Source organism: Pyricularia oryzae, chromosome 4 (genome assembly GCF_000002495.2).
Source record: "Pyricularia oryzae 70-15 chromosome 4, whole genome shotgun sequence".
Lineage (NCBI taxonomy): Eukaryota > Fungi > Ascomycota > Sordariomycetes > Magnaporthales > Pyriculariaceae > Pyricularia > Pyricularia oryzae.
In genome coordinates, this window is record NC_017851.1 from 5,272,877 (window position 1) to 5,285,530 (window position 12,654).

A 12,654-nucleotide genomic window follows, 5' to 3' on the forward strand; every position below is an offset into this window, starting at 1 on the left:
CAGTTGTGTTTGTAAAAGGGTAGATTTAATGTCAACAGGCGCGAGGTTGCTGACTAGAAAATGCGGTGGTGTGTTCCGATTGCGGTTGTCACACCATTTATACACAATTGTATGAATAGGCCTTCACTCGGTAAACATTTGCGATTGGATGGCTAGGCCGACTGACAGAGGTCAGTTCTGGGACAAAGCTGAAACGAAAACATGAGATGTCTGCCGTACGAGGTAGGTAGGTACCTTTGTATAATCAGGCATTGAGATTTCTTTCTTTTGCTGGTCGCCGCTAGTGAAAGCTACACACAGCATTCGTCAGTTCTGGTGCGTGTTTTTTGTTATCTAAGAAAATGAGGATGGTTTGTTTATGGGCTATTCCCATATGTATACTGACTAACTATTTTCTATCTACTTGTGTTGCTATGGACTCGCATTCGCGTTGAAGAGAAAACCCTGATAGAGCAGCAATCCCACCAAGTTAATCATGGGCCTTTGTGCCGTCCTGTAAACATCTGCATCTTGGAAATACAAAAAGAAAAGCCCCATCAAACATGCATCTCTCTGAATCTCAAAATCCCATGACAAATCCTATCCAAGCAAGTCATCCAAACCAGAAACCCAGTTAAATATCCCCAACCTCCCATGTTTCAAACCGTGCTCCTTCGCACCACAACGTCGAAACCCTGCGCCGCCGTTCCCACCCGCACCTCACCACCGCCATCAGGCACGCGGAAACCAATAACCCTGCCCGTCGCATCCCGGAGCACGCCCGCCGAGGTAGCCACGCCGTTCTTGGGCGCAGGCAGCGTCGCCAGGGCGCCGAGGCACGCGTTCCGGTCGCCATAAAAGGCGTGCGCACGCACGTCGCTCCCATCGACGAGGCCGTGGCCCATCGCCACAGCCCAGACGCCGCCCGAGCCGACGCAAAAGGCGTGCTGCTCGGCTGCGGAAACGGGGTCTTGCTTGGTGCCGTCCGGCAGGGCTTCGGCTTCGAGGAGGAGCGAGTATATGAAGCCGCTGTAGGTGATGGTGCTGACGCTGCCGTCGTCCCGGCCAGAAGCAGCAGCAGCAGCGGCCGGAAACATCCACTCGGCGCCGTCGCCGCCCATCTTGACCGGGTGCCAGGGCGTGACGACCACGCCGCCCGGCAGACGCACCATGGGCTGGCTGCGGACGCGCGTTCTGAGCACGGTGCGGACGGCGCGCGGCCCCGCGGGGGTGGCGACGCTGATGCCGGCCCGCAGCCACGAGATGGGCACGACGCCGCCGTCGCCGGCCAGCCTGACCATGGTCGTGCCGGCAAAGCACGGGTTCGAGCCCTGGTTGAACCGGGAGCCGACGGTCGCGCACGCGTCGACGGGCTCACCCGCGGCCCTCTTGTCGGCGATGCTCCGCGCGGAGCTGAGCGTGACGCTCGGGAACCTGTAGGGCGGCGGCGCGGGGGTGCAGATGACGTCGATGCTCGGCCGCGGCGGCTCGATGTGGTCAAAGGCCGCGTTGAGCGCGTCGCGGCAGCGCTTCAGGATGGGGCTGTCGCGGCCGTACCGCAGAGGGCCCTCGTCCTTGTGCGAGGTGCTGACCTGCCCGGTGTGCGCGTCCAGCAGGCCGAGGAGGTAGTGGCCTCCCCAGCGGTCCCGGTAGTCGCGGCGGCTGAGCGCCAGCGAGATCTGTCCGCGCGGTGGTGCGCCCTCGAGGTCGGTCATGAGCGAGGCGCAGTCGTCGTCGTCTGGGAAGCGGCGCGCGGGGATTGTCCTCTTGAGCTCCGCGAGCCTGCCGTCGGCCATTTCGAGTTTGGGGAGGAACCCTCCGAGGCCGTCAAAGGAAGTATCGAGCGGAAACAGCGACGAGAGGAACCGGCAGAGCTGGGCGCGGGATACGTGGTAGGCCACCTCGGCGGGAGAAAGGTGGGAATAGTCGTCGGCCCTGCAGTCCTCCACGGTCTGAAAGTAGCCCTCCGCATCGAATGCGACAAGCTCGGCCTGGATGACGCAGTCCTCGGGTGGGGGACGCTCGTATGCCAGGTATACATCCCTGGATTGGCCAAAGTGAATACTTCCCAGAGTGAGTTGGATGCGGTAGATGTTCCTGGTATCCGGCTCGGGGATGGACGAGGTGGTCTCCTCCTCACGAAGGGTGGCGACAAAGGGGCTCACCAGCTTGAGGTCTTCCCCCTTGATGTTGAGGCAAACCCGGAAAGCCGCCGTGTTCCGGATGTTGGCCATGGCATGGACAAAGGCGGTGCCAATCATGCTCGAATCCGGTATAAACGTGTAGCGTCCACCCGAAATCTCCGAGAAGGCCTTGAACACGCCGGCCTCAGAGTTGTAACCAAAGCCAAAGGTATGGATCTGCGCCTTCTCGGGATTCGTTTCCTTGAGTGACGCCACAGGCTTGGTGTATTCGGTGCTGTCCAGGTGAGAGTCGGTCACCAGCATCACCGCTGGGACGCGATACGGGAGGCTATGGTCTCGGACCTCGTTGAACAGCTGCAGACCAACCTGAAGGCCATCCATCACGTCGCGCTCGCCCAACATGTTGCAGTGCCACTTTTCGCTTAGACGCCGCAAATCTCCAAGGTACTTTGCGCTTCGCTCCTTGGCCTGCGGGTCCTGGAGGGTGAGGCCCTGCAAGACCGTAGCTCTCCCTTTGAACATCACAATGCCGAGCCTGTCGCGCTCCGTCAGAGTCTCGAGAATAGTCAGGCAGGCGTGACCTACGAGGTCCAGCACCGTAAATCCGAACCGCTCCCTGACCTGGTTCTCGTCCTCTGTAGGGACTACCATCTCGGTCTGCATGCTAGGAGACACGTCAATGACGAGTACGAGATCGGTCGGGGTAGGCTCGTTTGTCTTTGGCACGCGTGGAGGCTTGACTTTGATGAGAATGCCATCTTTGCTGGCGAGAGGGTACACATGGACCCTCAAATCGTTCTCGCCAGGGGGTACCTTTGTCCATTGTGGCGAGTCCGAAGGCACATCCATGACGATTTGGAGCGGTGGGTTTCTTTTCAAGGGTGTGTAGGTTAGTATAAAAAGTCACGACAAATGGGCCATGATGTCTCCCGTTCCAATTAACAGTTGTTGACTTGGTGGTGAACTGCTCTTTATACTGTCACACATTCTTGGCTTACCTTGTTCTAGTGTTGCTTGTCGCTCAGGGTTCTTTAATGGCCTGTCTGGATACATGTTCAATCCACAAGTCTAGGTAGGTAGCCCTTCTTAATATACCAGCCAGTGGACCGTTACACGCAGGCAGCTGGTTGTTTAAACGCCCGAGGTCGCTGGCAACGGCTTTCGATGGCCAGAAACATCAACCTCCGGGAGACAGCGTCCAGTCGCAGCCCACCAGTTCAGCACAAAGCTGTAGTGTCACTGTTTGAACAACAAGGGGGCCATGCTATTGGGTGTATATAGTAACAACGGCACATGACTGTCACCTTTCGAGCGGCACTGCTGCATATTGGTAAAACTGGCGGGATTCACTGGTCTCTATCATTCTGAAGCAAGACTGGGTAATGATTCCACCAGGTACTGGGTACTTATCGAGCAGCCACTCTCGAGACAACCCAAATACAATCACGGGAAACCTCCAACATGATTGCCTATCTACTTGACTTTCTACTTAAATAGGTACGTACATGCCTACCAATGTGCGTGCCCCTTTGCCTAACCTTTTTACTTGAGTACCTACCTCGACCCAGTTGTTTTACAGCAGAACAAGTACTGGTGCGGACGTGGCAATTTTATTTAATGGGGTAGCAGAACGTTGAGTATATACAAGAGCATTCTTATTTTATTTAAGAATAGTTCTTGAGGGAACCAACACGATTGCCAATTAATGGAATTAATTGCTTGATAAGGGGTCCCTTCCGGAAATCCACCTAACATATTCTTCACGCGCCTGCTTCCATATGCAGGCCAGGCTTACAGGCAGTGGCTGTTGGCCACATGGCGACTTGCTTTGTCGTCTCCAGGGCCATGGGTCGGGAAAAGGATTAAAATGACGGACGGGGCGTCACTTGTACATCCAGACGGAGAATTGTTGCGCAGGGGAATATTTGTTGCCCATCGTCAGCGCTAATTAACTCGTCAACTTCTCCAAGGCCCTACCGGAAATAAAGACGAGTCATCGGTAGGTCGGTCACAATCAAAGGACTTGTTTTGTAACGTTACGAAAAGAAACAGCACAAGCAGGAGCCGTTCTGAGCAGAGCACAAGTCACATTTAGCGCTGATAGTAAGTTGGATGGATCGTTCGGCGTTTGAAGCTGTCGTTGTGCCAAGTCGATAGTGAGTGGATTTTCATGATCGACAAGCGCTTGCTCTTTCCATTTTCCAAGTGATATAATATCCGGGTTACGCACATTTTTTTGCTATAGGCAATTATGCAACCCTCAGCTGATTGAAAGAGGGTAGGTAGGTAAACAAGCAATTGTATTATATATGTGCACAAAAATACTCCACAAGTGAGCTTAGACAACGGTGGGAAGGAGGGGTTTGCAGGATGACACATTGCCAAGGATTTGCTGAGCGAAACCCCAACAGCGTCCAACCGCCACCAGGGATGCAAGGCAGTAAATAGTATCAGGGAGATAAAAAAAACACCAAAAGGAATCGAGACATCCTGAGGATGCCGTAGATGGGTCTCTCTCGCCGGGATTCGAACCCGGGTCTCAAGCGTGACAAGCTTGCATACTAACCCCTATACTACGAAAGATGTTGATTGTTGCTATATCGCCCCATCGACGAGGATATAAAGTGAGGAAAACAGCTGTGCAAACAGGCATTCCGTTGGACATTTGTGCCTGGAACAACCCCGCCAACAACGGCCAAGACCAAAACCGCTTACAAGCCAAGCTAGCTACAGTACCGTACGAGCCGAGCAGCCTAAGCACACTACAGACAGACCAATCTAGACCGAGCGTCTAGGGTCCAGCTCTAGCCCCGAAACCGAAACATAAAAAAAAAAAAAAAAAAAAAAAACACCCAGCCCATTCCGTCCGATTGTGGCACGGAATCCGTCTCTGCAAAGTAAAAGCTTCAGCAAACCTCATCCCATCCCTTCCTTTTCCTTCCCCTCCCAAAGTTCCGTGCGCAAATGTCGACCAAGCACGCGCCAGTCCACAACTTGAGACTGCAAACGTTCCCTCGGCATGCCAAGACCCCTAAAGCGTCAGGAGGGCAGGCGATCATTAATTATCCCGTCGTCTTGTTCGGATCAAAACGAGGCAACTAAGGAAAAAAAAAAGAAGGGAGGCGGGGTGGCTTATACGATTCACACGCACAACAAACATTACACGCAAAACAAAAAAGATCATCTCTACTCTAGGGGCGGGCTATAACACGTACTGCCGTATTCATGGGCAGATTCTTCTCCTTACTCGCAGGCAAACTTTTAAGCCTAGCAAGCCTAGCATTTAGAAAACGCGGGGAAGGGACGAGGGTAAGAGTCAGGAGGTCAAGAAAAGAAAAAAAGAGAGACAGAACACAAACGCCCCTTTTGTGACAATCCCATCCTTTGTTCAGGTCTTTGCACCTCGGGCTATACTGCACTACAAAGTACACCAACGCTAGACCAGACAGACTAGACCTGGACCTAGGTACAGTAACAAATTGCCAAAACAGGCAAGTTTGCCTCGGGATTTTGGTTGGCCTCTGCAGTGTACCTACGCGGTTAGAAAAAAAAAAAAAACAAAAAAAAAACCTAAGCAGGTTTTAATCAGATCGCAGGGCCCCTAGCTGCAGAAACGGGTGCCCGAGACAAAAAGAACCTGTCAAGATCTGCTTGAAGCTAAAGCAAGGCAACGGCTAGGGTGGGAAAGAAAAGAGGCGCCGGCGCGTATAAGCGTCGGCTGCCCTTTGGCGTCGTCGTCTCGAGTCATCCGCTTGCGTTCGAGCTACGGTGGCAAAAAGGCCGAAGCGCGTCTGCTTTGCTAATGCTGAGGGTTGCATATGTATATGTACGTGGTATAATTACGTGGTGGTTTAAACCAAGGCAGCAGGGCTCAAGACAAAAAGACCCCTCCTTGGATTTTCAGGGACATGTGCAAAAAAAATAATAGTAACAATAATAATAAAAATGCAAAGAAACGTGCCTGCAATAAGAGACTTGGTAGGAATTGCCGGCCGCCCTCGGATCAGGCAAACAGCCGGACGAGGCCGGACTGGCTGCACCCCGGAATCTCACAAAAGGGTTGCTCTCTGCCCAATTAGTAGCCTATGACGTAGGGGGGAATCCTTGGCGACGGAGAGCTAAGCCCTGTGGAGATGCACTCTGGAATAGATGCTGTGGAATGCCAAGAATTAATGCGAAACAGTCTTGCTTTTTCGGGATGCCAAAAAAAAAATAAGTCGATCGATTTACCTCAGCACATATATATTTTTATCTGATATTTGTGTCCCCTTTTTTTTCTTTGTTCCTTTTGTCGTCTGTCAAGATGTTGTGGAGGAGGTGCTTGGATGGATGGATGGTTGAAATGGAATGGTGTGTGATGAAGGAGATTTGATCAGCACAAGCACAAACATGTTTTTCCCCAGAGTCGCCTAAACCAAAAACGACAAAAGACGATATTTTCTACCTTTGTTTTTTTTGTCATTTCCCAGTTTCGGTGCTAGCCTCCTCCATGTCCCTCCTCCACCCCCCACGTAATTCATTACGCATCGCAAAGGTGTAAACACCATCGTCTTTATTGGCCCGATAGCCAGGTTACTTGGTACTCTGTCTTTTTTTCTTTTTTTTTCTTGCGCCCCCCCGGCTGCATCATCCGCCAGACGAGAGTCTTGGCCCGTCAATGCCGGCGCTGTGATTGGGCGAAGGGGCTCCAAGGGATCACCCTTGCTTTCGCCCTGGTTCAGCCAAAAAAGAGGACTGCAGATGCCTGCATGCCCGCTTGGCCGGTAGTGCGGGGGGCGAGCACGGATCTTGAGGCGATGTCACCCTAGCTTGCCTGCACTTCAGTGCTACGCAAGGACTGGTGTTTTTTTTTTTTTCTCTCTTGCTCGCATTTTGCCAAGCGCGGCCAAATACTAGCCCTTGCGCACGCCGAACCAAGCCCCGTTCTCCCAAAAGGACAAGACGTCTTATTTTGTGAGGGGGGACCCTGCGTATGCGTTTTAGGGACCTAGGTAGCATTTGCTTGACTTTTATTTGCTTGTGACGGACGACACGGCAAACGTCGTCCATCTGTCATGTTCAAGTGCTTTGTGCTGAGGAAAAGGAAAATTTCACGAGGATCGGGCCAATGAGGGGGGGGGGAACGGGAATCCCTGGCCTTGTTGCTTTTGTGACGCACCGGGGGGGCCTTTGTTTTGCTGCCAACTTAACTTGTCGCTTACAATGTTCACGTGAACATGTTGTTGTCTCCACGATCTCTTTTTGTGTCAACCAGTTGCATTAGCTAGTTTGGCAAGGTACAAGGTGAGAAAGGCGACTACCACGCATGTACTATTAATTACTAGGTAGCAACAAATAAGTTGCCTTAACAAGCATTCTAAGCCTCCACAGAGACTTTCAGGGAGGGTGGGTCTCGTCAGACTACTCTGAATAGAAACTATCCTTGAGTTGGTATCCTATGAAGAGCATCCGGTAAAACAACCCAAGCCCCCCAGACATGGGATCAACGGATGTCGAGTTTGCCTCGTCGAGCTGCGGGGGAAAGGGTGTGAACAAGTGCCGTGGCGAGGAAAAAAAGGTAAATAAATAAAACGAACATGACAAGAGAGCGGGGAGAGGTAATGAAAACGTGCAAAAAGGATTAAAAAAAAATCACAAAGTAAATTTGGTTTAGTTTTTGGAAAATGTGTCGGGGGTTGTTTGGGTGGCGTGTATTGTTCCCAAACAGGCACACATTTTTACTGGTTCGACGTGAGGAGGCAAGGGGACCAGAAAAGAAAAGAGATAGCAGGACTGAACTGACCACTCACAGGCCGAGTTTGGGTGAATCCAACGACAAATTGGGAGATGTCATCAACAAATGTCAAACGATCTTGCGCCAACCCACACAGCACAAGACACACCCCCCTGTCTGTGTGCGGAGATTAGGCGGACGCCCTATGCTACAGGCGCGACCCTTGACAAGTTACGTGGTAATTTTTTTTCTCTCTTGCGACCCAGAGCCTCTTCCGATCCATCCCGACGCGGGCTCCTTGCCTCGCAGGTTGACTCCAATACCACGCCATAACCATACCACCAAAACACACCACCCTCTGGCCATCAGGGGGTAGGGTGTGGGAACAAAAAGGGCTGAGGAGAGAACTGGTCATGAAAAAAAAAACATAAATGCGAAGCCTTCCCTCCTTCTCGACGTTGGACTTCTTGACATTCTTTCCTCTCATCCTCTTACGCCAACATCTTACAACAAAACAAACTACTTTGAGAAACACTCACCAGCACAAGGCTGCCACCAACGAGAACAACAAAAAAAATCCCACCACCACCACCACCACCATAAAAATGTCTTCCCCCATCGTCCCCAAGCGCGCTCCCACCCTCAAGATCGCGCTCGGCGAGTCCAGCTTCTCCTTCGACCGCTCCTCGTCCGCCGTGTCCCCTTCATCGGCCACCAAGCCCAGCCCTGCCGCCTGGAGCATCGAGCAGCCTCGCCGCAAGTCGTCGAGCGGCTCGTCCTACGCCGGCTCCTACCAGGGCACGCGCTGCCACTGCTGCGGCACCATGTTTGTCATTAGCAACAAGTGCATCAACCGCCAGTGCAGCCACGTCTCTTGCGAGCAGTGCGTCTAGAAACTTTTTTAAGACCAACGTCTGCGCACAACGGCACTTTTTTTAAAAAAAAAACACCAAATTATCTCCACCCCACCTACCTACCTACCTTCGGCGTGAAAACATGCCTAATAATCGACTGCACATGCAACCATCGGATGCTTGAGATATAGATCCGATCCCAGCTTATGCACGTCTATCCACCTCGGGCCTTGGAACATAGGCTTTTCTCAACGGCAGAAATGTCTTGACAAAAAAACCCTCCTCCTTTTTACACCACCTTTTTTTTACACCAACTCGTCGATTTTGGTCTTGCTGGATATCCTTGGGCACTGTTTGTTTGGAGTTTGCATGTCTCGGGGAGACTTATTTTTATTCTTGGCACTTGCAACCAACAAAAGTTTTGCCACGAACGAAGCGATATCCTCATTTGTTTTACGGGTTTCTTGTTTTGCTGGTTCTGGCGGATTGGGAATGATTTGATACCCCCCAGAATTCTTTTCCTTTTATTGTTTCGCCTCTTGTTCTTTGTATGTAGCATTAGGGATTGCTTTTTTTTTCTCTTTTTTTACAACAGTTCAATACCAAGAAAATCATTAAACCAAAACCGTTCCTTGATCTAGTCCAAAGCCAAGCTACACATGTCCCCCCTAAAAGACAAGTTCGCACATGAAGCCGCCATCCGTCGTTCGTGCATCCTTCTGGCTTAGTAGTCGCGCCAAGGCTCCTAGCGAGAACGCACGGCACCGGCGACGTCACATTTGTCACGATCTCAACCCGCGCGACAGGCCTCCCAAGGGCCTCCCAAAGCGGCTTTCAGCAGATCTATGGGCTTGCGCCGGACGTCTCTTTCTTCCTGGGCTAAAAAAGCAAAAAAGAACAATGACCCGCCCCGCGGACTACGGTACGGCTTGCGGAGTACGTACTACGTCTTAATGCGTGGTGTATCCCAGGCCAGGGCAAGGGGGGGAGTGTATCAAGTAAAAGAAAAAGGAAATATGGACACCTCGGGAATAAAGGGCTTTTTGGAATATGGAAAGCTTGTGGTAAATCTCGGGCGACCCGCAAAAAAAGGCACGCGATGCAAAGTGCACAAAACTTCCTTTGCCCCATCTGGATGAGACCCTGAGTAATATTGAACACTACCATAGTACGACACAACATAAAATTATGGGAACACGAACAGATGCCAAGAAAAGACCGTGAGTACGTAATAGTAAAGCGCAGAGAGAGAGGAAAAAAAATCTTTCCACGCATGGACCATTTCTGGACCCAAAAACACCAAAAAAACATCTCATCCATTCACTGACAATTAGAGGGGCGATGTATTACGTGGAATCCGATTTCTCCCGAAGGCCTGCCACAGGTCTTGGCAAATTTCCCGCCCCGAACCCAATAATTTTTTTTTTCTCGTTGGCATGAAAAAAATGAAAAAAATCCGTAGAAGCGCCGTTCACAAATTAAAACCACACAGGCCATGCGGATGCATACCCACGAGTCAATATTTGAGCAGAAAAGGGATTTGTAAAAAAAGAATTACAAATAAAAAACTGTCACTGAAAAAAAGAAAATGTCTTGCCCGAAAAAAAAAGCGCCAAGCCGGCTGCAAAGGACCGAGGTGCGTTGTGCAGAAGGTAATCGTCAAGTAAGTCAGAAAAGGAACAGCCCAGAAGGAACGGGAGCACAGAGAAGCAAGCACATTTGTCTTGAGTTGTGTCCAATGATAAAATGGTTTTTTTTTCTCTTTATTGTTACTTTTCCTCTCCCGAGATCTTATTCATTCGGAGAACGAAAATCACAAGCCAAATCCCATCATGTCTCGGACTAAGAACAAAAAAAAAGTGAAATAAAGTAAACGGCAGACGCAAACGCTCGGATGCATGGGGCCGCTCGACGTCCGAATTAGCACAGCCGCTAAACCTTGCTAGCTTTTTCCCTAGCTCGGCTTCTTTTGTTAATCAATATTTTTCTTATCCCGTTTCTTTCTCTTTTCCCACACACACACACACATCGGCGGAAGAAAAGAAAAAAAAAACGGTTTCATTTCTCAACGACCCCCCACTGCCTCATCAACAACCTCGCCCCATAGCATTCCCTCAGGTGCTCCTCAAACCCATCCCTCGTCCACAGCCGCGTCGTGATGGCCTCCATGGCGCGCCTGCCCCCGTCCACGAGGTCCGACGGCCACATGGCAGCCGCCACGCCGCCGGGCAGCTTGCCGCTCCGGTAGTGGGTCTGGGTGACCAGGCAGCCGCGACACAGACGGCCGCGGTCGAGCTCGACGGGCTTGTGCTGCGGGCCGGGCAGGTAGGGCATGCGCACGACGGCGACGCCGGCCAGGTAGTCGTCGATGCGGTAGCGGGGCCGCGGGCGCAGCGTCAGGTCGCCGCCGGGCGGCTTGAGGGGCGCGTCGCGCATGGTGCGCAGCGTCATGGTCATGTGGGCGCCGGGCGGCCTCCGGTTCGGGCCGGACGGGCGTTCAGAGACCGGACCCGTGCGGGCGCAGTCTCCGGCCGGCTGCCGCGAGTCCTCGCACTCGAAATCCTCAATGGGTCTCAGATGGCCCCCGGAGAGCTTCCTGGCGGCGCCCACGGCGACCATGGACTTGCCGACGCGGGCGTCGGCGTACGAGGCGACCTTGTAGCTGCCGCTGATGACGCGCAGGCGCGGCAGGCGGGCGAGCTGCGAGTCGGACAGGCCGAAGCACTGCTGCACGCTCTGGGGGTCGTAGACGCGCAGGGCGGGGTTCTCGGCCAGGCAGCTGAGGCAGGCGCGCTCGGCTGTGGGGAGGAACAGGTACCCGCCAAAGTGGACGTCGCAGCTGGAGCAGCGCCAAGAGCGGAGGGCGTGGTGCAGTACCGGTGCAGGATGCACGGCCAGCATGCCCGTGGCGGCAAGTGCCGCTAAAACATCCGGGACATGGGTGATCAGGTCGCGGTAGATGGGGTTGAATTGGACGACGTCCTTCCACGCCATCGACGCCTGGGCGAGCCGCGTCAAGGTGAGTACATCTAGGTGAGAGGCGGTGGCGATGAGGATCTCGGTCGGCAGAAAGGCCAGGGTGCCGAATGCGTCGCTGGGACGAGATGGGAGGGTGATGGGTTTGACTGGAGGTAGGTCACGGATGACTTTGTTGATGTCGGTCTCGTCCTTCTCGACGAGCTTGTCGAGCAACTTCGGAGTCAAGACATTGGCGCTTAACTTTGGGAGGGCAGCCATGATGAGATTGTGCCCTTTGGGGCGATGCGCTGTCGTTTGGTTTCTTTGCTTGGTGCGATAAACGCAAACAAGAACGCTGCTTTAAAAACAAAAGAGAAGTAAGAAACAAAAAAGGGGGTGTCAACGAGCAAAAAAGTTATATCAAGTCGAGTCACAACCAATGGCGCGATGAATTTCAAACACGCAAGCACGACGACCACCCCGAGCAGGCAGCCATCCCGGCTTGGCGATGAGGGGTCACTGCATTGCAGGTAAACATTGAAGGTCTAGAACTGGAACTGCGAGGCGAATGAGCAAGACCTGACCGAGAGGGGCATGTTCAGTTGTTAGGTAGGACAAGGGAGGGAATGCTCCTCTGTTGCACTGCCTGACTCTGGTTGTTTCTGCGCGGGTGTGACGGAATGTGACGAGTGAGCCCTTCAATCGCTAGACGTTATCTGTCGCTTGATTGAGGAAGGCGCTTACTTCGTATATCTTCAGGGTCGTTCAATTGGAGCTTGGGTGGAGTTTGGTGGATTCTGATGCCACCAAACCCCGCGGCTATTTTGTTGATTCTCCACTGGCGCTCTGGGGTACACACATAAGCACCTGATGGACGCGGGCAAAAAGACGGGCAATCATGACTGGTTTGTATTCTTAATTTCTATCCGTAGCCGCCGGCTTATTTTTTCACATTTAGTTCATATTCCTGGCCCACAAAGGCCTTTTGGCTCCGATGCCGAGTCAA

At 52.5% G+C, this 12,654-nt stretch overlaps 3 protein-coding genes and 1 non-coding gene across 4 annotated transcripts; 1 reads left to right on the forward strand and 3 right to left on the reverse strand.

Moving 5' to 3' along the window:
* Positions 1–638: 638 nt before the first annotated feature.
* On the reverse strand, positions 639–2,972 carry MGG_09762 (uncharacterized protein; the record flags this gene model as incomplete). Its single annotated transcript, XM_003717540.1, has 1 exon — positions 639–2,972. The coding sequence occupies one exon, from the start codon at positions 2,970–2,972 to the stop codon at positions 639–641; it is 2,334 nt and encodes a 777-aa protein (XP_003717588.1).
* Positions 2,973–4,634: 1,662 nt separating this feature from the next.
* MGG_20218 lies at positions 4,635–4,706 on the reverse strand. The gene has a single exon. It is a non-coding gene; the product is annotated as a tRNA-Asp (tRNA).
* Positions 4,707–8,280: 3,574 nt separating this feature from the next.
* Positions 8,281–9,401, forward strand: MGG_09761 (uncharacterized protein). Its single transcript, XM_003717541.1, has one exon. The coding sequence runs from the start codon at positions 8,442–8,444 to the stop codon at positions 8,727–8,729; it is 288 nt and encodes a 95-aa protein (XP_003717589.1). The 5' UTR covers positions 8,281–8,441; the 3' UTR covers positions 8,730–9,401.
* Positions 9,402–10,429: 1,028 nt separating this feature from the next.
* On the reverse strand, positions 10,430–12,387 carry MGG_09760 (uncharacterized protein). Its single transcript, XM_003717542.1, has one exon. The coding sequence runs from the start codon at positions 11,925–11,927 to the stop codon at positions 10,749–10,751; it is 1,179 nt and encodes a 392-aa protein (XP_003717590.1). The 5' UTR covers positions 11,928–12,387; the 3' UTR covers positions 10,430–10,748.
* Between the last annotated feature and the right edge of the window lie 267 nt (positions 12,388–12,654).